General features: G+C 45.6%; 1 protein-coding gene across 1 annotated transcript in view; it reads left to right on the top strand.

The window, feature by feature from the left end:
* Positions 1–23,017, top strand: part of LOC138580499 (protein spire homolog 1-like) — a 1,163,133-nt gene that overhangs the window by 536,214 nt on the left and 603,902 nt on the right. Inside the window, exon 8 of the mRNA XM_069651091.1 lies at positions 4,964–5,090. Coding sequence (XP_069507192.1) covers positions 4,964–5,090 — 127 coding nt within the window. The remainder of the gene's footprint in view (positions 1–4,963; positions 5,091–23,017) is intronic.

The raw sequence follows: 23,017 nt of genomic DNA, 5'->3' as shown, positions 1-23,017 counted from the left end.
AAATAGGTCTGCCTGTCAGGTGCCTACCTCAAGCTGACCCAAACATTGATTTTACTCCGCAGATGATCCAAAGTTTAGAGCTGGCTAACTGAAAGGAAGCTGGTTAGATTCTACCTCCACCCGACTACTAGATTCATGTGCCCATGTGTGCGACTTGGAGACTCACCTGGACTAGTCCAACTGTAACCAATAAAATGATGGTGGAAGGTTTTGAATAAATCTGAACCACTGGCGCTGCTCTAGGCAACCTGGCAAATCACTGCTTTTCAGCTGTCTGCACCATTGCAAAAGGGGTCCAGCCATCTGTAAATCAGTCGGTTACTGAATCCAATGGGAGCAGCCCAGCCCGAACTGCTAGGCCAGATCCCCCTCTGCACGGAAACACAAGCAACCTCAGACATTGTTCTGCCTTTTTGTGAGGTGCAGCTTGGTTCCCTATGGCACAGCAAGCAAAAACAATGCCAGAGGTTAAGATCAATTCTAAACCTTCCAGCCATCAACTTGCTTTAAGTTACCTCAAGTGGGACGTGTATGCCCAGACATGGGTCCCATGACTGCTAGGACTAGGGACCCAAGGTACTCTTTACTGATGCCGAATGAGGCTGAAACATGTCTGGGGATGCTTGTGGTCTTGTGCAGAAGGGATGTGACCTAGCAGTTCAAGCTGGACTGCCCCTTTTGGAGTGGGACCAAGCCTGATTTGGATATTGTCTTTCCACTTTCTGTAATAGCTTGGCAGGCGAAGAACGATTGTCTGGAGGGTTGCCTAGAACAATGCCATGCATTAATATTCATTTTAAACCTTCCAGCTATCGCCTCTTCTGCTTTGCTTCACCTCTACAGACAACACATACTGCCTGTTACCTCTGCACAATATCAAGCCCTTCATCAAACCCCACAGGCTTCAGTTCCACCCTCCAGGCACTTCCACCTGGAGGGTGGGAACACTGTCCTTGCTGGTATACCAGCATCCTCCCTGGCCTTGCTGAAAACCATCATCCATAAAGGACCAACAAATTGAAATGTATTGTATTTTTTTTATAAACTTTTATACATTTTTATGAATTTCAAATTGTATAAAAGTAATTTGCTGTTTCCATATGTATCGATTATTAAAGGTTGATTGTATTAACCAAATAATAATAATTAAAAGAAAAAGTGAAGTAAGAGGGAGGGTGGGGGGGTACCCTTTTACAGAGCACCAGAAGGATCAAGGGTTTTACTTGCACTACTTTCTAGTCCACAAAAGAACAGGTGATTTGCACCTCTTTTGAACAATTACAAACTTCGATTTCAATCTTCATCTATTTTCAACTCTGTAAATCTTCTACATGGTCATCCTGGGTCCGAATTTGGAAGCTTTCCGGTCGGGCTATTCACGTGCTCATTTGACTTCAAGATGCTTACTGCTTTATTCCAATCCATGATGAGCACAGGAAGATTTTTCTCTGTTGTCTGCACTTTGATGGTGTCTGATTCAGGCACTGACCTCCTGAGTTTTTATTTTGTTAATTTGTTTATGTAGTGCTTTTAATCCTTAAGCATTTTACATAGGATATATTTACATACATTGTTTCAAAATGTGCACTCACCTTTGCAAGACCAATCCCCTTTACACTGTTCAGAATGTACCATGGATGAGGATGTATTCTCGCTGTGTTGTAGTTAAGAGAAATGGTACTTGAACCTATAAACCTTTTGATAAGTGTGTACTATACATGCTGCTTCTCTGCTCTTTCCAGCCTGGAGACTAATTTCACATCATATTTCATTGATCTTTTCTTCAGAGATTTTGTGGGTGAACTCTTCTGCTACATTCACTTCAAACCTGATGCTTTCCTCATCTGCCTGGGAAGGATTTTAATAAAAGCACATACATTGCTCACTAATGAAAGTTATCTGATTTGTTGAAATAGGCCAGGTCTGCCTTAATCATTATTGTATTTTTGTGTCCAAGTTTTAACTTACATAATCAAAACCTAGAGATGCCCTCTGAAGTCCACTTCACTTCATGTGGTGCATTTTAAATCCCATTTACTGAAAATGTGTCTTTTATTAAGGCACACATAGTGAGCATTGTTTGATCCAATCGGCGCGAAGTGAGTTCTGATATTTTTAATCACTGGGTGACAACAAAAAATGGCGAACCCATGTCACCAAAGCCTAAAGCCCCACACCTCGGTACTCAAACCAACTCCGTGTTCATCACCTTCTATGTAAACAGGGGGCAGAGCGCAAGTGCCGCAGGAAATATGACTTGGCTGATTAAATCCACACTCTGCTCTGTCATCTATTTTCCACAAAGCCATTTTTACTTCTAAATGCTCCTATTTTTCTAATTGGATTGGTAAATCGATTAACAAGCCCAAAGAATTGTTTAAAGTTGTTCTCTCAATATCCTGAGTTCCATTTGAACCTATCCTGTCCTCCCAATCACTGTTCATCTCTTTTGTTTTGTGGAGAAGATAGTTAAAATCTGCAAAACTTTTACTTGCCCTGGTGCTTGTCTGCCGGTGTCCGATACGTGAGCTGTTGCCTTCGTACCTCATTGTGGTCCGTATTTCCTTTTTTCTCAGTCACTGAAATTGTCATCTGTCCTTAAACTTAATCTACTTCCCCTGCTGACCCTATTACCCTTACAATCTTGAAAGTTATTTTACCTCACATCTGTCCCCTTATTACAGCTGCCGTCAACACCTCTTTTGTTTGGTCAGATTGCGGCTATTTTTCTGGTGGTTCCTCTACTAAAGAAACCTTCACTTGATGTCCCTTGAAATGTTTGTTGGTCTCTTATCTCTTTCCTTGAGGAATCCTCTTTTTTTCATCTATCTCAATCAGGCTTTTGCCCTGGTCGGTCCACGGAAAGTGTTTTGGTAGTATATGGTTTTGTTCTTTTACATCATCACAGTGGGGGTGGAGCCCTGCTGCTCCTCGCTCTTTCTGCCCCTTAACACCATTGATCACACACTACTACGTGATTGCCTCTCTAGGGCGGGGCTTGCTGATTGTTCTTTCTTGGTTCTCCTTCTCTCTGGTAGGACGCAATCTCTTATCTCCCCCCGCCCCCTGCTTTCGCTCCTCCCCCACTACACTTGCATGTGGGGTCCCAGTTTTGATTAAGGCCTATATTCAATCATTGACTGAAATCATTTTCTCCCATGGCTTCAGTTATGCTGACACCCAAATCTTGGTTTGTTTAGATCTGTCTGCTCTAGATTTCGGGTTTGTAACAAAGCCATGGGGGAGTGGATGCTGGTCAATTAGCCCAAACTAAACAAGGCGAAAACTGAGGTGTTGGTCATGGGGGCCTACTTCTGCAGTGGCTTAGTGGACGCCTGATTTCTGGCCTTTCAGCCATGGCTGTTGCCCATCTCCTCATCTGTGAAGGATCTCAGTGTAAAATATTCTCATCTCTTTCAGCAGATCTTTAGATTGGTGCAGTCTGCCAGAAAGGGCATTTCCAGTTAAGTTAAAAATGTTGCACAAAATTCTTCCCTACCTCCAATTTACCCCCCGCACTCCCCACCACAACCACCACCTTTGTGCTCCTGTTGTATTCTTTCATTCTCTCAATCATGAATTATTGCAATGCTCTATACTTGGTGCAACCTACTTACCTCCTGCATTGTCTGCAAGCTACTTCCACTCCTAGGCATCCAGAGATCTCCAATCCTTAGTCATCTACATTGGCTCCCCGTGGACAAATGTATTACATTTGAGTCACTCTGTTTGGCACACCTGGATTTCGATGGCCATGGAGCAGAATATTTACAGGCCAAATTCTGACTGCACCCCTGCTAGGGTGCGCCGCTCTGCTGATGCCTGTTGACCTCTGTGCCTCGGTTCAAGGCTTCGCATATCGGCGGCCACTCCTTTGCAGTTGCTGCTCAGCTCTGGAATTCCATTCCCCTATACAGTGAAAATTATTGAAGAGCACTTAATGTTGCTGCGGTTACTGAAAATGTATATGTTTTTGCCCCCCTTGCCCCTATTCTTGCCTTCCAGCACTAGGATGCCTTTTTGGTGACCGTGCACTCTATACGTCTAAATGAACATAAATGTCATTCCATGTTTCTGGCCCTGGTTTTTAATTGAACAAACAGAGGCATTCTGGGACTTTTAGTCTTAGTTGACTTCAAAAACGTGTTGGACTAAAGTATAAAATTACAGTAGTTTGCATGTAGAAATCCAGGACTACAAACATTGTTTCGAAGTAGATGACCTGCTTTGATCATCCTGCCCAATGTCTACCTTGTGTGTTGTCCCATTGATGGTGCATTTGGCATAGTAGGACTGCTTCAGTGATAGTGGCAGTTGAGTCAGATAGGTAGGTAGGCTGGCTTTGCACATGTGATAAATTCACTAGAATGAATAGTCCTGCATCAGTGACTATGCACAGAGCAGCATAGATCATTTGAGTTGCCCCACTGAAATTGTTCATTGGACAGAACAGGGTTTTTTCAGTTATGTTGCTTATCAGGATGCAAAATAGTTGTATAAGCTGAATGGGTTTGTAGTTGACCTGAATAATTTTCTTTACTGTTAGTACATGCTTTAGCTGGGATTTCCTATTAATATTTGAGATGGCATCGGGCAGCTCAATAGCCTAAATATTTTAATAATTCTAAGAAGCCTTTGTGGTCTAAATTGTTTTTCGTCGATCAAGTGGTCCAAATAAAAACTGTGGACCTAATGAGATTCACTGGTTCTGGATAACATAGGGAAGATTGTTCACTCTATCTCAGTTTTTGGGTAGAAGAAATGTTAGTTGCTTGAGTAGCATCACAGTCTATAAGGGTGTGATTAGGGGATTATTGGATTGGCATATGGCCATAGGCATGTGTCTCCTAGCCATTGTCCTTTGTAAAGCTCGGTTGTGCTAATTTGATAGTACTACTGACCAGTGTTGAATCAATCCCTCTACGTTCCCATTTGTAAGTCCGCTCTACTTTTTCTTCCCCAGGCATCTGAAAGAAAATTGAAGGAACGTTCCCGAGAGCAGCCAAGTCTACACGAACTTCTCATGACTGAAATAAAATCGGCAAAAAAATTGCAACCTTGCTCTATGGAAGTGAAAAGTGAACCACCAAGTATGTGCTTTGGGAAAGCTTGTGATGGAAACATTTTATAATGAAAGATAGTAATATCTAGCAGTCAATGACATACTGTGATATGTACATTGCACTAGCACTCTAAGCAAAGGTAGTATTGAGCTGGTATGTGTGCTGAAGCATATGGTTATTAATGCTGCTTTAAGCTACAAAGTTTTTTTGCTTGAATGCTTTATGTCCTATATTGAGCAGAATCTGTAGAATAAATCGAAAAAAACAAACAAATGGGAGATTAGATCGAATTCCAGCCATACAGACATTTCGAGCAAGTCTCCCATTCAGTGCCATTACAGTGAACAAGGGTAGCGGGGATTGTTCACTGTAATGGCTTTGGGAGTTGCAGGGGTGTCCCCCGCTTCCAGAGGAATAAAGTTGAAAGAAAGAGGACCCACTGCGACGGTTCCCGATCACGGAAGTGAAGGGAACAGGCGTTGCAGGGGCATAGCGAGGAGGGTAAATAAGGAGGGGTGCGGGAGCGGGTTATCTGAAATGACCGCGGGATGAAAAACCGAAAGTTATTTTCGAACAAATAACTCATTTTATTTCTCCCTCTGTCATTTCCGAATAGATGTAATCATGGAAAACCATATTGAGTTACCATTACATTTCACTCAAGAGGATAAAAGATTGAACTATAGAGTTCTTTACTCACAGGGTTTGAAATTCAGGGGACCTTGGAGCCATTTAGCTCCTGCTTGTAGTTTAGAGCCTGGTTAGCTTTAAACTAATAGCTACCTGGAGCTAGTTTTTGCTCCCCAGACCAGCTGATGGTGAACAAAAACACCTATGTGAATTTAACTCTATGCATTTGGGTCAACCTATAAATAAACATTAGGACATATTTATACAACTTTTAAAGCTTAAGGGATCATAAATAATGGACAAAATGATGTTTCCTTCTCGTGTGGAAGTTCGACTCGTGGAACGTTATGAACTAGCTCATCGTTCCCCAGTGGTAGCTTCTGGTCACTGGTTAATGCTGCATACCCAGGAGCTGCTCTTTGCTTCTGCTTATCCAATCTCAGTTTTGACCCCTGTACTCCCAATGATACTTCAAGCTTTCGGCAAGAAAGTTTTTTTTTAACACAATTTTCTTTTTTAGTGTATAATTTGCATTTATAACCTATATTATCATTAGGGTATCCGAGCACAGAGCTGGCTTTGAGCAGCAGCTAAGTTCTTTACAATCATAAGTGGAAGAACATGGTGAGAGGATCAGAGAAACAAAGTGTGGGGAGCTAACGAGGGAGTGGTATGATGGGCAATTTATCAGCAAGTTATCTACGAGCAAATGGTGATGATCAAATCACCCAGTCTCGTGTAGGGTGTGGAGTGGAAGGTGTGCACCTAGATGTTGAGGTCCTAGGTGTTAGGTTGGAGCCATTCCGCGAAGAGCGGGGCTTGAGCTCCTTCCTGAACTGTAGAAGCAATGGGGCGAGTCTGATGTTGATGGGGAGATGGTTCCATAGTCTACGGGCATACACCGAGAAGGGCTGTCTTCTGGTTTTCCTTCTTGCACCGGCAGAGTTAAAGTATATATTAAATGGCTGTTTGGTATATAATCGGCAGTATAGTTAATACTTTATTCTGTCCAGACCCTCCAATCCACAAGTTCAACAACCCAATGAAAGGTCCTACTTAATAAAAAGTAAGATTGGATGAATTCCTGCACTGCCTTACTTGTGACTGAAACTAAAAACGCACCTGGATATTCAGAGTTTCCGGGGGTCCCATGGGACACCCCAGTAGCAGGTAGTTTTCTGAACCCATCCAGTGTACTGGCTCTGATGGATGTGGACCCTGCCCCTTCTATATAGCCCCTGGAAGAGTGTTTGGATGGACATTTCTCTTAGCTACTTTTGAAGTAGCTACTCTGCTCTCCTAAGGGTTCATAATTATTGTTCCTTTGACATCTCTGGTGGATTGCTTATCCTAAGTTAACTTTGCTCAATGTGATTTCTTTTTATCTTTTACCGATCTTCCCCATTACTTGAGAGAGAAGAAACGCAAACTGTTAAAATTTGCCTTCGCCATCTACCAATTGTACCCAACTACTTAACAAACTCACTACTAGAAATGTTGCCCTGATAGTTTGCTTAATCATTTTTCTGCTCCAAACAGAATGTCTGCAGCATCGTCTAGAGTCTGTGGAAAGTTGAGTTGAAGTGAGCAGTTCAACTTGGTCTCTGTGCTTTTGAAATGTGCATCGTCCTCCGACAATCCCTCTCGTATCTGCACTTCAATGCTGCAGCTGCATCCGTGTATCGTGCCCTGAATTGAGCATGTGTGCCGCGGAGTAATGTGAGTTCCAAGGTTGAGCGTGTGAATAATGTTCCTGTCAAAGGCACATGCACAGGAGCGATACCTAAATGCCTGATGTGTTTCAGGGAATTGAGACCCTTGAAAAGCTACTTCCACTGTAGACGCAAGCGACCAACATTAAATGATTCTATTCAGGCCCCGCAATTGCTAACATATAAAAGTGTTGCACCTCCAAATAGTCTATTAAGGGATTGCACAATTCCTGAGCACCCATAACACTGCAGGATTCCCAAGTGGGAGTGTTACTGTAAATCTGAGTTTTTCCTAGCCCTCAAGTGATGCGGACTAGGTCTGAATTAAGCCCTGAACTCTCACCATGAAAGCACTGAAGATGTCCCATGTTTTCCTTCCTTTCTTCCCGATCAAAGGTTCCTTACACTTCTTTACAAGATATTATTCCAGGCCGATTGTGCCCCTGCGGAGGAGAACTCGGGGAACTGGACCTGCTGATTCAAAGGCTGAGATGGACCGTTTTAGATCCTCCTTTACATTGAAAGCTGGCTCATCAATTCTCAGGATCCTTCCCTTCATCTTGAATTAGGGCCGATACCTCATCCTGGCCATAGTACTCAAGGAAGACCTCCAATGGAAGGAACACCCACCCTAGTAGGGTTTACCTTAACCTAATGCTCTATTGATGGGTCCTAGGAGTGAAATACCCTCCTCCCCTATGCACTGTGGAACTTCATAGACCTGACTATGGGAGGTTTATAAGTCCTAAAAAAGGATAGCATCGCTTTCACTTTGAAAGCCTTTAAAGGACAAGCCCAAAAACCGTTTTCTTAGAGATGCTTTGGAGGAGGTTTGTCTTTTTTACCAGTGTAATATATTTAATTGCTTTTTGTTCTTCATTTGCCCCTTTTTTGGTACCACATTTATTTGTCCGCTTTGGAAGACCTTGGGGGGTGGGGAGGTGTGGAAGTCTCAAGTTTGAGGTGGTTTTTATCAAAGGGTGGTAGGTAAACCTCAGGTACAGTTTGGTTTTTCGAAGGAGGTGGCTATAGTCTGGTTGTGGCTGTAGGAGTAAGCTGCTTGTACCCAAGGAGAATATGGTGGAGTCATCAGAAAGAAGGGTGCCATATCAGGAGGTGGTTGCACAGGTGCTCAAGAGTCTGGAGTTTTGCAAGTTGGAGATGTCTTTGAGAGATTGTGGTAGGAGGTGGGGGTGCTCGGGTGTGGGGGCAGGGTTAGGGGTGGTAGCTTCTTAGTTTGGTTACCAACTCTCATCCCTTCTAGGTCAAGGTTGTCACAAGTGAGCGATAGCCACAAGAACATGTTAACCTCCGGTAGGTGTGGTAAGAGAGTTGTGAGAGGTTGCAGTATAGAAAATGACACAAAGGTTGGTTGTTCCAAAAATACTTTAATTTAAATAATAAAAGGGGAGGGGAAAATGCCTCACTAACCCTAACTCTATTCGGGTGTTTCCTACCTCATCAAAATGAACTAATGGACTAGTTTGTGTCGATGTCCAAAATAACTGTCCTGTGTCGAAAACATAACCTGACGCTCACACGCGAATGCTTCAAAAACCTGCTACAGGGAAAATGTTGTTGGCTGCCTTCCTGCAGTCTTTAATTCACTGTCAATGCACCAATGTCTAATTCGTACAATGTTGTCAGTTTACACTTTTAAGGAAGAGACCTTCTTCCTTAAATGATGTCAACTCAATGCCAAGGAGACAACTCTTCCTTGGTCTAACTGCTGAATCTTATAATACCAGGGGGACAATCCCCTTCCCTGGACTTATCTCTTGTTTGGAAAGGACAACATTTCAATGGTCCATTCAACTGTTTCTTTGTCTCTAGCTGAGTAAGTTTTCTTTTATTTTATTTCTATTCTTCCCATGTACTGGGACAACGAAGAGTAGGAATTTGTCAGGCAAATGTTTCCAATGTCTGACGGTCCTGTGTAGCCTTTTTGTTTTATTAGCTAGGCTTGTCACATTGGTCCCATCCACTGGGACGAAGAATATTGCTTACTCCTACGTACTGTCCCCTTTCCTCCATACTGTTGGGACATTGTCTTGCGGCACGGCACCGGGGCACTTTTTGCAGCATCCAAAAATGTTTGGCCTTACTTTTTTTTACGGTGGGGCCACCGCACGTGGTTGTATCCCCACCTAGCACATCGCCCTTCAGTCCTTTTCACTGAGGGGTCAGACGCACTTCCATCGTAAGAATTTTTCTTTTTCCCATTTTGTCCTTCAGCTCTTCCTGCTCCGGGGTCATCTTTCTTGTCTATGCCGCAGCATCAGGGTTTTGTGTCCTGTTCTTCTTGCGCGCTTCGAGTGCTGATCCTCATTCTTTGTTTGAGTGGTTAGGCCCTGAACATTGGTGGGATTCCTGTCTCTACTGTGACTCACTATCCGTTTGGGCACTTCAACGTAGGCTCGTCAGATGGGAGCACGTGCTCCAGCAGTTACCTCCGGCTCACCTTCAACAGTTCATCCATGAGAAGAGTTGACGTCTGGTATGTTCCTTACTTTTTAGGGCACACTGGCTGGATGACCCCTTCCCAGGGTCGTCCGGTGCTAGGAGGGGCCTTAACGGCTCTAACCTTACCAAGACTGACTTGAGATATCACAAAAGGGATCAAACCTGGATACCGTAGTAGGCTCTGAGGTTCCGCATCAAGGGACGAAGGTTACCGTGGTTACCCCTGAAATTCCCTGTTCTAGGGCAAGTTCTACCGTGGTAACTTCTGAGGCTCTGCAGTCAGGGGCCAAACGTACCGAGATTCTTCTTGAGGGTTCCCTGGAAAGGGCCTAAACTTACCGGGCTCACTCCTGAGGGTGCCCAAGTAAACCAGCAGAACTGAGGGTCCCCATTCTGGGAGTCTTGACACCAGGCACCAGTCTTTGGTTCCCTTCAAAGGGCTCAACTCCATACTGTTCCTGCTGAGGGGGCAAAAAAGACAGGCAAAAGTCCTAAGTCTTACAGTACCGGCTCTGCCAATGTTCCCTCACAAAGAGCTAAAATTGACTACAAATATCTGTATTGTAATATCTGTGGTGACAATGGCCTCACATAAGCCTGTGAGGCAGATTTCCACAAAGAGTGACAAAATGGCAGCCCAAAGTACTTGGTGAGAGACAGCCATTTTGTCAGGTCCTTCCAAATAAACTACTCAAGAGGACCTGCAATGGAGCAGAGCCGTCGTTTTCATTGCCCAAGCTTGATGGCAGAAATTTCTTTTAGGCCGGCAATTGACTGGTGCTCGATTTCCTCTGCCGCAAACAGTTGCTCTCACATCCGCCCCTCTACATTAGGTTAATCGAGCCAGGGGTGGACAATCACGGCAGCCTACCTCAATGGGGTCGTGGAGATAGCCGGGTAGTTCGGACATTACCCACTCCTCAGCTTAGGCTTTCCCCAGAGGATACATTCTTTGGAAAATTCCCAGCCCTCATGCACTTGGACCCGATGAAGGCATATTTTAAGGATCTCAAGGATATGTGCCCTAAGCCTCTTTAACCTCAGTCTGCTCCTTCACTGCCTGAGCAGGCACCGGAATTACCTCTTATTCCAGCATGGTCTCCTCCAGTGATTCCATTGCCCCCACTTTCTCTGGTGCTGCCAACTCCTATTGTTCAGCCACCTGAGCTCAAGGGCCCTGATACACCAGGTCTTTCGGAACAGCCTTCAGTTCCCACCACAAATGACAAGGGGCAGATGGATGATAAGGACCCACCCCATTCCATCAGAATGTTTCTTGACAGGGTATTGGATTTGATGGCGTTGCTAAGAATTCCAACATTGGGTCCCCGTGCCCTGCAGGAGAGAGCTCTCGGGGTCCCTGACCTTAAAGTCACAAGAGTGCTCAGGTCTGTTTCTTCAAAAAAGACGTGCTCGCAGAAGTCCACAATATTTGGGAGAAAACCCATACCGGGCATCACATTAACAAAATAATTGATGCTGGCTATAAGCTCCAGTCATAAGAAGACATGGCTTGATCTTCCTGCCCACATCCTTCCACTGGCGGCGGCTACGCTTCAATCTAAACCTCCTCCCTCCTCCATTGCTGCCTCACAGGTAAGACTGTATCTGGGGCGTGGGGGGACTTTTAATGCCAATGCAGGGCTTCAGCTATGTCAGTCAAACGGAGGTCATACTTGCGGCAGCTAACCTTGTTATGGAAGGAATTGTCCGAATTCCAAAACTGTATTCCTCAAGACAAGTTGGAGGACTTCGAAGAAGGCCTGTCTGATGCCAGGGTGTTGGCTCAGGATCTGCTTGAGGCTGCAGCCCATCACGTAGACACTTCAGCCTGGGGCCTTATAATCAGGGTTGATGTTTCCCACTAGGCATGCCTCCACGCTACAAAGTTTTCAAGGGAGGTCCTAGAAAAGGTGCTTGACCTTCCCTTTGAGGGCAAAGAGCTTTTCCATTCCTCTACTGACAAGGAACTTAACAAAAAGTGAATGTTAACATTCATTGTCTGTTTTATCAAAATCTGCTCCGTCTAAAATGTATGCTCAGAAATCAGAATTCCGATCAAGATCCTTTTCTGTTTTTCAGAGGGTTTCAGGACCACAGAGCATGCCAGGCAGATTGTTCCGCCAGTGGGCCTTGGCGCAAACAACAAAGACAAAATGGCCGATTTTTCTCCCATGCCTCAGCCGCCTCCTTCGGCTACAGGAGCCCTCGCCTCCGATAAATCTACAAAATTGTTTCCCATCGGTCCCACAAGGCTCCAGTGGGAGGAAGGATTTCATCTTATCTGGAGGTGTGGAGGACCATAATTGACAACCAGTCCATCGCCAGAGTGGGGTTTTGGCTATCCCTTCCAAATACCCCTATTTACATCAGACAGGGTCTCCTTCTCTCAGGGCTGAGGTGCAAAACCTCTTGGGCCGCAGGGCGGTGGAGCCTTTCCCTCCATCGGAACGAGGGGAGGGATTTTATTCCTGTTTGTTCAGTGCCCAAATCCAACCAAGCTGGCCTGCGTACTATCCTAAACATTTCCAACTTCAACCTTTCCCTTCCCAAAGAGAAATTAAATATCATGCCCAATCAGATCAGCTTCTCTCTTTGGAAGGGCGATTGGCTCTGTGTGGTGGATCTGCAGGATGCTTACATGCATATCCTGATATGGCCTCTACACAGGGACATTTAGGGATCGCAAGAGCGACTGCTGCCGATTGGCGACCTGTCAATCTCTTGAGATCTCTGGCATCCGTCCAATCACAGGGGGCGTGGCCACAGCTATCGTCAAGCCGTGCTGCGTGCCTTGCTGGTCCTCTGTTTTGCACGTGGTTTCTGAGCGGCGCTCCTGAGATCAGCTGCTCAGGATCACACTGTTGGGATCGACGGGTAGCTGAGATTACAACTTTTGATTTCAGGCGGCACAACATGGTCTCAAAAGATTATTATCCCCAAAACAGTGGAATACCTCTATTCCAGATCCTCCCCTAAAGTGATGCTATCGAGAGAGCAGGGCTACTTGGAGTACATAAAAAGGGCACTGTCTGAGCAGGAAGGTCCCACCAGAGCAAGTAAGCAGCACCCCCTCCACAATTCTCTCTCATGAAACAAAAGGATTTGTCTGCGAGTCCCACATATGGCAGATGAGAAGTGCGATATAGGTAAACTGCCGAATAAACCAGCGGTACGTTGATACCCGTCGGCATAGTGACACTATCAAATCCCACCCAGGTGCCTTCTAACTACTCCAGTTAACACATGTTAAGCGCTTATTTCTTGCCACCTCTGGTGATGGACTCTGATCATTTGCTTAGAGGTTGCTGAAATAACAGGACACATTTAAGTTCTTAACATTCAGTTTGTATAATATTCAGTAACATCGAAGGGTGAATCCACGTATCCCCTCCACTTTGCCTTCACTGCAAAGAGAAGACAAACATAGTTGTGTCTTTTAAGAAAGTGATCATCAGTGTTTGGGCTGAACGCGCGGCCTCCTGGGTCCTGGCATATAGGCGCTCAGTGACAAAGTGAAGAATACATATTATAATCTCCCCCCCCCCCTTCCTGCTGCAATGCACACCCAGTCATGGGCGAGTGATGGCGTGGGGGGTATGTCTGGACAGTTAAAGCTTCTTTTCAGAGGTGCTTGTTTGTCAGAGTGCGTAGCATGGAGCCGGGATGCAGCTCGGTACGGGCGGTTGGGATGGATGTGGGTGGGGTCAGGGGTGGCATGCGGTGGCACGCAAGCTCTGGGTGGGCCGCAGCCTTGGGGAGGTGTAGCAAGCAAGCTGAGGGTGGAAAGGGATTCTGTGATGGTTTGGATGCTTTTCCTTGAAGGCTACTAGATTGCACGCCAGGGGACAAGGAATTGGAGGCAGCAGTGACTGAGCCATAACTGGTTAGTCATGGTGGAGGAGATGTGCATGAGAGGACATGGTGTGATCTTGGGCAAATGCGATAGACGGTCGTTGGACCGGGCTTGCCACTTGTTCCTTGTGGTGTTGGGCTCTCAGGCCCAGTCTTTGGCAGGCCACCCTCCCTCTGCTTGTCCTCACGTGGCAGTGTGGCATGTGTTTTCAGGGAGGCGCTTCACAGGGGACGAGACAGTGGTTATGGGACGATAATTCCCTGCAGACCTAAACACTTTATTGGTGTGTCATCATGTTCAGAAAAAAGTCAGGATCACAGACTACAAAGGAAAGAAAAATTGTTCCCACTAAAGCAGTTCGCGTTACTACCCCTGCCACTATTGATAAGTGAGCAGCAAGGTTGTTCCTTCATAATCAAAAGAAGGCTCCGTTTATGAACTGCTCTCCTCCTTTGGCTTCAAGTGTTGCAAATCGAATACGACACTTTACCTAGTCATTGGCATGCTACTCGATGTTTTCAACATCGTCCCCTGAAGAATTTCCCACCATCTGTCTTCTTTAAGATTAATGGGAATGAAACATGTCGGACTAATGTTTTAATTGTGAGAATTTTGTCACAAACTTAATAAGGCATTTGCAGCCATTTGTCACTGAGAATCTAAATAAGTGTTTCAATGTAGAAACATCCTTTCAGATTGAACATCAAAGTGTGTCATCTGTGATGTGATAATTGCACATATTGTTTTCATGTCATATAGTTTTGGTATACATTTTTTGAGTTTAGTCTCTTGTTATTAGGTTTGTATATTTTTTTCCACTTATTTGAGTTTTTTTTGATCTGGTTGTTTTTCACTAGTTTTCTTTAGTTCTGTACTATTGTGGCTTTCCATTATATTCGAGAGTTTGACGGTTCATTTACCGTTTTTAAAAAAACATCTTTTAAAAAAATTAAATGCTGTTTCTTAGTGAAATGTTTTTTACCTAATGATTTGTATTAAATAAAAGATATATATATTTTTTTGCAATTTGGTCTGAGCATCAGTTGTTGCCACGGAGGATTCCAGTTCATATTGTTCTCCCAGGGATGAATCTAGATCCCAAAAGGGCCTTTCCCCGAGAGGTGTGAAGACTTTTTTGTTTTGATTTAAATTTTCGTAAGGGGCACTGTCTTGAACCTCTCTAGTTCAAAAATTCCCCAGTCCTTTGTAAGTTTTTCAGTCATGTGTTTTCAGGGGTACCGCTGCATGTGTGATTGGGAGTACTGCGGGTTGGTGTTGGTTTTGTTCTTGGGCTAGCTTGTCTGAGTGCGATTTGCACGATGGCGGCGGTTGCCATCGAGGTGGGGATTTCTGTTGGTGGACCTTATGTATGGTGTGAGGGGCTTGGAGGAGTCTGGACTCTGGGGCTGGTTCCTGTGTAGCAGCGACGTTTCGGAATGCCCAGTGGAGTGGACGGATCATTTGGGCTCGTTGCGGTGGCAGATTGCCTGCTGGTGCGATCCATCTGCGGTGGACAGTGGGGTGGAGGGTGGGGTCAGGATCGACACTTTGGATTTCGTTTTGCACTACAGTGCCTAGGTTAGAGGATGGCAACTGCACAGACTGGAGAGGGTGTACTTGTGCGACTTTGTATGGTTGTGCTGTGTTAACCCTGGTCGATTTTTGGGGGATGCTCTGCACACTCGCGGATGCGGTGCAGACAGAGTAGCATTGCATGGGGGCATGTGCCCCATAGGTGTGTTGGTTTGGATGGGTTCACAGGGAGTGTCGGAGGTTGAGCGGCAATGTGATTAGGTGATTGCACAGAGCGGAAGACATGCGACACTGGTCTATCTGCCAACTCATGAAAGGGCAGCACCAGAAGCCAGTTTGGACAGTTTCTTTTGTGCTAGTCTCATGATTTGCCAAATTGTGCGGCCAGTACTTTCAAAGGTTTTTGAAAATAGACCATTTCACACAACCCTTCCAAAAAGTGCACACACAAGTACAATCAAATATGTACTATTGTTTTTTTTTGGTGGTGGGCTTATTTGAGGTTTTGGCTATTAAGTGGCACTTTAGCGTCACCTATAAGCCAAAACTAGTGCAATAGAGTACAGCTATGGAGAAATGGCATATGAGGTGGGACACAAATCTTGTAGGTGTTTAGTTATTTACCTACCTAGCGACTGTCCATGACAATCCCTATGACCATTACCACCCACTTCCTGCCCCTCCCACTCTCTCCCAATGCACAGCCTCCTGGCATCCCTTAGAGCTCAAGCCTTAACATCAAATGTTGTGCTCGAAGTTCGTGCCAGTGTTTTTTCAAAGCAGTCTTCTGAGAGTTAATGATAGTTGTTAATGACCTATTGGTATAATAAAAATGCCTTAACCAGGTCTACCTTCAGCCACTCGAATTATAAGCACCATGGGTGTCCTTCAATCAAGTCCTATTAAGCATTGGCAAAACAAACCGTTTTGGCTTGTGTATATGTTTTAGGCATTCACCAGTCACTTCCATTTAATGTCCAGTTACTCGCAATGTTTTGCAGGGGCTACCATTAATGGCCAGTTAATACCACTAGGCTGAAACACATGTGGGATTGCCTGCGTTTGTGCCTGGTCTAGCAGTTCGGGCTGGGCTACTCCCACTGTCTCACAATCTTGCCCACCTCTCCTCCCTTTCATTATCTTAGCACTATCTGAAATATTGCCAGGCTGATTATGATGATTGATTTTTGTTTTTCACGTTTTGAATGTATCAAGGACTGTAAGAATGCTCACTGTATATTTTTGAGGCACTTCCTGTGGTGTCACGTGGGGGCATGATCAAACGACATCCCGTCATGTGATGTCACATGGGGCGTGGGCAAATGACACTACTTCCTGTGATGTCACTCTTGGGGGCGTGGCATTATGATGCCACTTCCGCTACCCCTTGCATTTTGGTGAAATGACGTCCCTACCTCAATACCGCAAATTACTTAGTTTCTCGGTAGGAATGGAACATTACCAATATAGAGTCCTCCCCTTTGGTCTCAGTTCAGCACCACAGGTCTTTACAAAAATGGTCAGTCCTTGCAGCGTTCCTGAGGCTCCTGGATATCCACGTCTGTCCATATTTGGACGACTCGCTGCTTCAGAGTCACTGTTCAGACTGCAGCAAACAATCTTCTGTCCCTTCTCCAGTTACTGTTCAGATTTGGGTTGTCGGTAAATTCGTGAAAGTCATCTAATGGTTTCTCTGAACCTGATTTTCTTGGGTTTTCGCTGAGACACCATTAAATCTGAAATCTTTCTGACAGAGAACAGGATAGCGGACTTGTCAGTCACGACCTTTTGTTTCTCAGCTCATCCTACAGCTCAGCCTGGTAGTTTCAGAGGCTCCTAGGCCTCATGGCCTCATGTGTTCTGGCTCTTCCTTTGGCGAGGCTAAAAGTGCGCTAAAAATGAGGGGCACACAACTAGCGCTTTGGAGCAATTGGTCTCCAGCTTCAGACCGGACTCCTAAGTGATAGGAAGCCCATCTGTGCTGGGGGATCTCCAATGGGGGGTCAACTCCTGCCGACCTCTCAGTAGGAGCCTCCTTTCAGGGGCCTTCACTGCAAGTCACAATAATGACTGACTCTTCCCTTCTGGGTTGGGAGGCTATGTTAAATCATCTTGAGGTTTTCAACCTATGGACACCTCGGAACAGGTTGTCTCATCAATTACCTCAAGCTCTTAGCAGTGATTTTGGTGTTGAAAGATTTTCGGCCTTCCAGTGTCAGCAAGGTAGTGACAATACACAGACAATTTGGTGATTATGTTCTATGTGAACAAACAGGGAGGCGTCAGAGCTCCCTCACTTGTCAATCTAGCCATCCAGATTTGGGAATGGGCAGTGCAGAACAATATCTGGCTACATTCCAAGGCGGAACGATGTGCCTTCCTTTAGCGAACCACGAGTGGCGAATCAAGAATGCCGGCCACCTGGCTCCACCAGCCTGTGCCTCTCTGAATGGGTCTATCTCCTCTCAACCACCTCTTAACTTCTCGTGGGCGATTTCAACATCCACCTTGATGCCTCAACCATGGCATCCACTCTTCTGTGACCTTTTCACCTCTCCTTCACCATTCTCCCTTCTGTGCCTACCCACTTGGCGGGACACTCTAGATGTCCTCATCCATACTGATATTTTACTCTCCTCCCCACTGATCACCCCTCTCCCCTGGTCGGACCACTCGTTTCTCACCTGGATCCTCTTGGCCCTCTGACCGCACCTCCCTCAGCCCTGCCAACCTCGTTCACGAACATCCGTCCAATGAAACGAGTGTCAGCTGCTGCCTTTGCATCTACCTTCACCCCCACTATAGAATGTACCTCTGCTCTCACTAACCTCCATCTTGCCATTCCTATCACCCTTGACATTCTTGCCCCAGTTGGTTGCCTCATGACCATCAATCTGGATTCAGAGCATCCAGAAGCATGGAAAAGTCTCTTCTGAACACCTGCGAGAAACTGCTTGCATCTCTTGATTCCAACTCCCCAGCTGTCCTCATTCTACTTGATCTTTCCTCTGCATTTGATACGGTCAACCACTCCATCTTCATAAAACTGCTCCATGACACCTTAGGTATCTCGGAGCTGGCACTGGACTGGCTGACCTCTCTCAATGACTGTCCATCCAAGGCTCTTCTGGGCCCTTTCTCCACTCCCACCTGCGGTGTCCCCCAGGGCTCCAACCGTTCTCACTGGCTCTTTAACACGCATCATGCACCGTTTGCACAGCTCATTTCCACCGTCTTCCCCTAACTTCCAGGGTTATGCAGATGACCCACAACTCATCTTCAAACTTCCCTCTGACCCTCTCCTAACTTCCTCAACAATTCCTGACTGCCTATCTGCCATCCTTTCTTGGTGTACTTCCAAGGATCTCTGCCTCAACGCCAGCAAGACTGAGATCCTTCCTATTGGAACTCCTGCTCCCCTTTCTTCTCCTCACTTGCCATCTTCTATGGGCTCTCCCCCTCCATCAGAAGCCAGAAACCTTAGTCATTTTCGACTCCTCTTTCCTTCCTCTCTCATATTAAAGACCTTGCCAAGAAGCCCCACTTTCAACTCTACCTCCTCAAAGGAATTCATCCTTTCCTCACTTTCCCTCAGAAGCTCAATGTCTCTGGAGCTCTGGCTCTCTCTAGGCTAGACTACTGCAATAGCCTTTTCCTTAATCTACCATCTTCTTCTGACCAACCCCTCCATCTAATCCAGAATAGGGCTTCAAGACCTATCCTTGGCCTCAGCCCTAAAAGCTCTCCACTGGCTCTTGGTTGCTGCAAGGTTCAAATTCAAATCCCTCTGCATCATCCGTAAGACTGTCTTGAGCCGAGCACCATGCAATCTACAACTTGCTCTCACTAAATACTCTCCCTCCAGATCTTTGTTCCTCTCGCACCAACTCTTGTGTATCAAGCGCTTCACTATACAGCGAGCTGGTAGTCAATCTCTCTACTAGGCAGGCTCCCTCCTATGGAACAGCCTCCCCCTTCTTCATTGTATTGAGCCGTATCGCCTCAAATTCCAGAAACTCAAGACTTTCCTTTTCACCTCCTCCTTCCTCCTCCATCTGCTAAACCCCAGTCACTGAGATTGGTGACCAGGGCCCTCATTTGACCTCTTGGGCCCTGGCCTCCCACACCCAATCGCCAGTGTCCACCCGCTCCCAGCACTTGCCTTGGCAACCACTGGCCTATGCCACCACATGCCTGCACTTATTTGCAGCTAGCCTCTCACCTAGGCACTTATAGCTGCTCACTCCCTAGCACTTCACTCCGGGTACCAACCCGCACCGTACCAACCTAACTCCCACTCCCTTCGCTCTCTGCACTTACACGTTCTGAATGCTCAAAAGGCCTAGTAGGTCCGCCTCAATCGTTCAATGATAGGTTTGTTTTTAATTCCCATGTTCCCTCCCTGTTGCCCTGTGAGCGCTTTGAAACACAATTTACTTGATGTATAAGCGCCTTACAAATGCACAATAAATAAAATAAATGTTCTTGTCCACTTTTTCTCGCAGTGGGGCTCTCCGGAGGACCTGTTCACGTCGGCCAACAAAAATCCTCAGTGCTATGGCTCCAAGGAAGGACTTGTGCGTCTTCCTTGGGGGGGTTGCACTTCAGATTCTGTGGGACAACATGCTAGCTTATCCCTTCCCTCTGTCATTGATTCATCTATCTCTCTGGAAAGTCAGGAGTGCCAACAATTGCACTCTGCTGCTCATAGCTCTTTGGTGGCCAGCCAGGTTCTGGTTCTCAGAACTTTAGCACCTGTCCATATGCGACCCAATCAGGTTGCTGCAGATCTCCAATCTTCTGCACCAGAACAATCAACAGGTGTAGCATCCATTCCCACAAGCCTTCAGCTTAGCAGCATGGTTCCTGAATTAAAATCCTTAGCACAGTTTAGTCTCTCAATCTGCATAGAATTCAGGTGGCGTGCAAACCTTCAACAAGGACCCAGTACGAAAGCAAATGGTTTCGGTTCTGTCACTGGTGCCTTGCTAAGCAGCTTCACCCTTGTCTAGCTTCTATTAACTATCTTGTCATTCATATCACATCTAGTGGCCACAGGCATCCACATTTTGTCATGCAGAACGTATGTTTGCTATTGGTGCCTACCTTAGCACGGATAATTGCTCTTTCACTCTGACAAATCTGGTCATAAATAGACATTTTGCTGGGCTTCTGCATCTTTTTCCTCCTGTAAAGCCACCTCATCCTAAATGGGATCTCAATGTGGTCCTCGCCGCTGCGTCCTAAATCTTTTGAGCCACTGGCCACTGTAGATCTCAAGTTCCTCTCCTCTACAGTGGCCGCCTTAATAGCGGTTGCATCGGCCTGAAGAATAAGTGAGCTGTAAGGACAATGTGGTACTACACACATTCTTCCTTCCATCAAAGATTGTTTCAGCGTTCCTTATCAACCAATCCATTCCTTGCCAGACTTCTTTCCAAACAGCACTTCAGATGCAGAAAGAGTCCTTCACCACTTGGACGTTAAAAAGGCTCTGAAGTTTTACCTACAGAGATAGTGACCATAGTGGCTCTTCTGAACTGTTCCATTCGGATTCCCAAATGTAACGCCTGTATCCAAGGCTTCCATCTCTTGTTGGATTGCTTTGTGTATCTCGGAAGCTTATACGGTACAAGGCCTGCAAGCTCCAAAAGACATCCATGCACATCTAGTGAGAGGGAATGCAGTGGATGTTGCTTTTCAGAAATATGTTCCATGGGAGACGATTGCCAAATCGGCTACATTGTCCTCCTCTTCGGCTTTCTGTAAGCACTATTCCCTCGATCTCAGTTTCCGGGCTGATGCCCAGTTTGGCCAGGCAGTGCTTAAATTATTTTTTCTGTACACTATTTCTATCCACCCATTTCATAGATCAATGCTTTGGAATCTCCCGAAAGTATGCAGGAAAGGGGATGGGACGTATAACAAACTTACTCACCATAGTGACTACCTTACTCATAGTCCCTTTTCCTCCATACGCCCGCCCGCCTTCCCCTCTAAAACATTCCTTTATTTGCTAATTGTACTTTGACTTTGGTGGTAGAAAAGGACTGAAGTATGATGCACTGGGCAGTGGCTAAGGAAGGCAGGGCTACAACCCAGCGTAAAAATAAAAGGACACAAATATTTGTTGATGCTTCAAAAAGTGCTCTGATCCAGTCCCGCAGGATGGAATGTCCCAAAAGTATGGAGGAAAGGGGACTATGGACTAGGAGTAAGGTAGTTGGTATAGTGAGTAACTTGGTTAAAAATATTACTTGGTTTATTTTTCTGGCAAGCAATGGCCTAATGTTTTCTTGGTGCACTAGGAGAGTGAATGGCAGTGTTATATTTAAAGGCATGGTCTAGTAAAAAAATGTATTTAAAAAAATAGATGGGCAACATAAAAAAAATACTAGCATTCTCTTTTTTAAAACTTCCTATGTAAACGTTTGAGCGATTCAAGCTCAATTCGCAAAAGCAAGCACATGGGCGCATCCATTTTGTGAAATGGAGGCCCTCCTGTGCTGGCTTTTGCTTTTGCGGCACTAATGAAGGAAAAGCCAGCCAGCTGTAGTAAACAAAAGCTACCGCTGGGTGGCTTTCCCTTCATTAGTGCTGTACGCGGAGGACGGGGACCGGAGACCAGAGCAGGAAAGCTGCAGCTGGATCTCGGTAAGTGCTATTTATTTATTTTTTTTAAAAAAAATAAGCACTAGCTGTGTTTTTTTTTCTAAGTTTTCCGGGCTGGAGGAGCCCGGAAAATGTAGAAATAAAACCGCAGCTTTAAAAACGTTGTATTTATGTTTGAGGTCGCTTTTGAAGCGACCGCAAACATAAATACGTTATTGTGTTGGAAAACGCTGCGGTTTTTCTTTCCAAGTTTCTCAGGCTCCTCCGGCTCAGAGGAGCCTGAGAAACTCAGAAAGAAAAACCGCAGCGTTTTCCAACACAACAGCGTTGTTTCTGCCTGAATCTGCTTTCCCGCGGCATTGCGGAAAACAACCGCACCACGGGGAGCCTGAGAGCCCCAAATGGGAAAGCAGATTCAGGCAGAAACAACGCAGCATTTACCATTTCCCATTTGGGTCTCTCGGGAGCCCCAAATGGGAAATCAGCTGTAGGTAGAAACACTACGTGGCATGTAAACATAACCGTGTTGTGTTTCTGCCTGCTGTGGCTTTCACTTTGGGTCTCCGGTGCTGAGCACCGGAGACCCAAAGTGATAGCCACAGCAGGCAGAAACACAACGCGGTTGTGTTGGAAAACGCTGGGGTTTTTCTTTCCGAGTTTCTCAGGCTCCTCCGAGCCGGAGGAGCCTGAGAAACTTGGAAAGAAAAACCGCAGCGTTTTCCAACACAATAACGTTGTATTTATGTTTGCGGTCGCTTCAAAAGCGACCGCAAACATAAATACAACGTTTTTAAAGCTGTGGTTTTATTTCTGTTTTCCGGGCTCCTCCAGCCCGGAAAACTTAGAAAAAAAAATGCAGCTAGTGCTTATTTTTAAAAAATAAATAAATAGCACTTACCGAGATTCAGCTGCAGCTTTCCTGCTCTGGTCTCCGGTCCCCGTCCTCCGCGTACAGCACTAATGAAGGGAAAGCCACCCAGCGGTAGCTTTTGTTTACTACAGCTGGCTGGCTTTTCCTTCATTAGTGCCGCAAAAGCCAGCACACGAGGGCCTGCATTTCACAAAATGGATGCGTCCATGTGCTTGCTTTTGCGAATTTTGAGCTTGAATAGCTCAAAATTTTACATCGGAAGTTTTAAAAAAGAGAA

Source organism: Ambystoma mexicanum, chromosome 3p (genome assembly GCF_040938575.1).
Source record: "Ambystoma mexicanum isolate Mex_15411 chromosome 3p, UKY_AmexF1_1, whole genome shotgun sequence".
Taxonomy (NCBI): domain Eukaryota; kingdom Metazoa; phylum Chordata; class Amphibia; order Caudata; family Ambystomatidae; genus Ambystoma; species Ambystoma mexicanum.
This window is presented reverse-complemented; position numbering and strand designations above follow the sequence as displayed.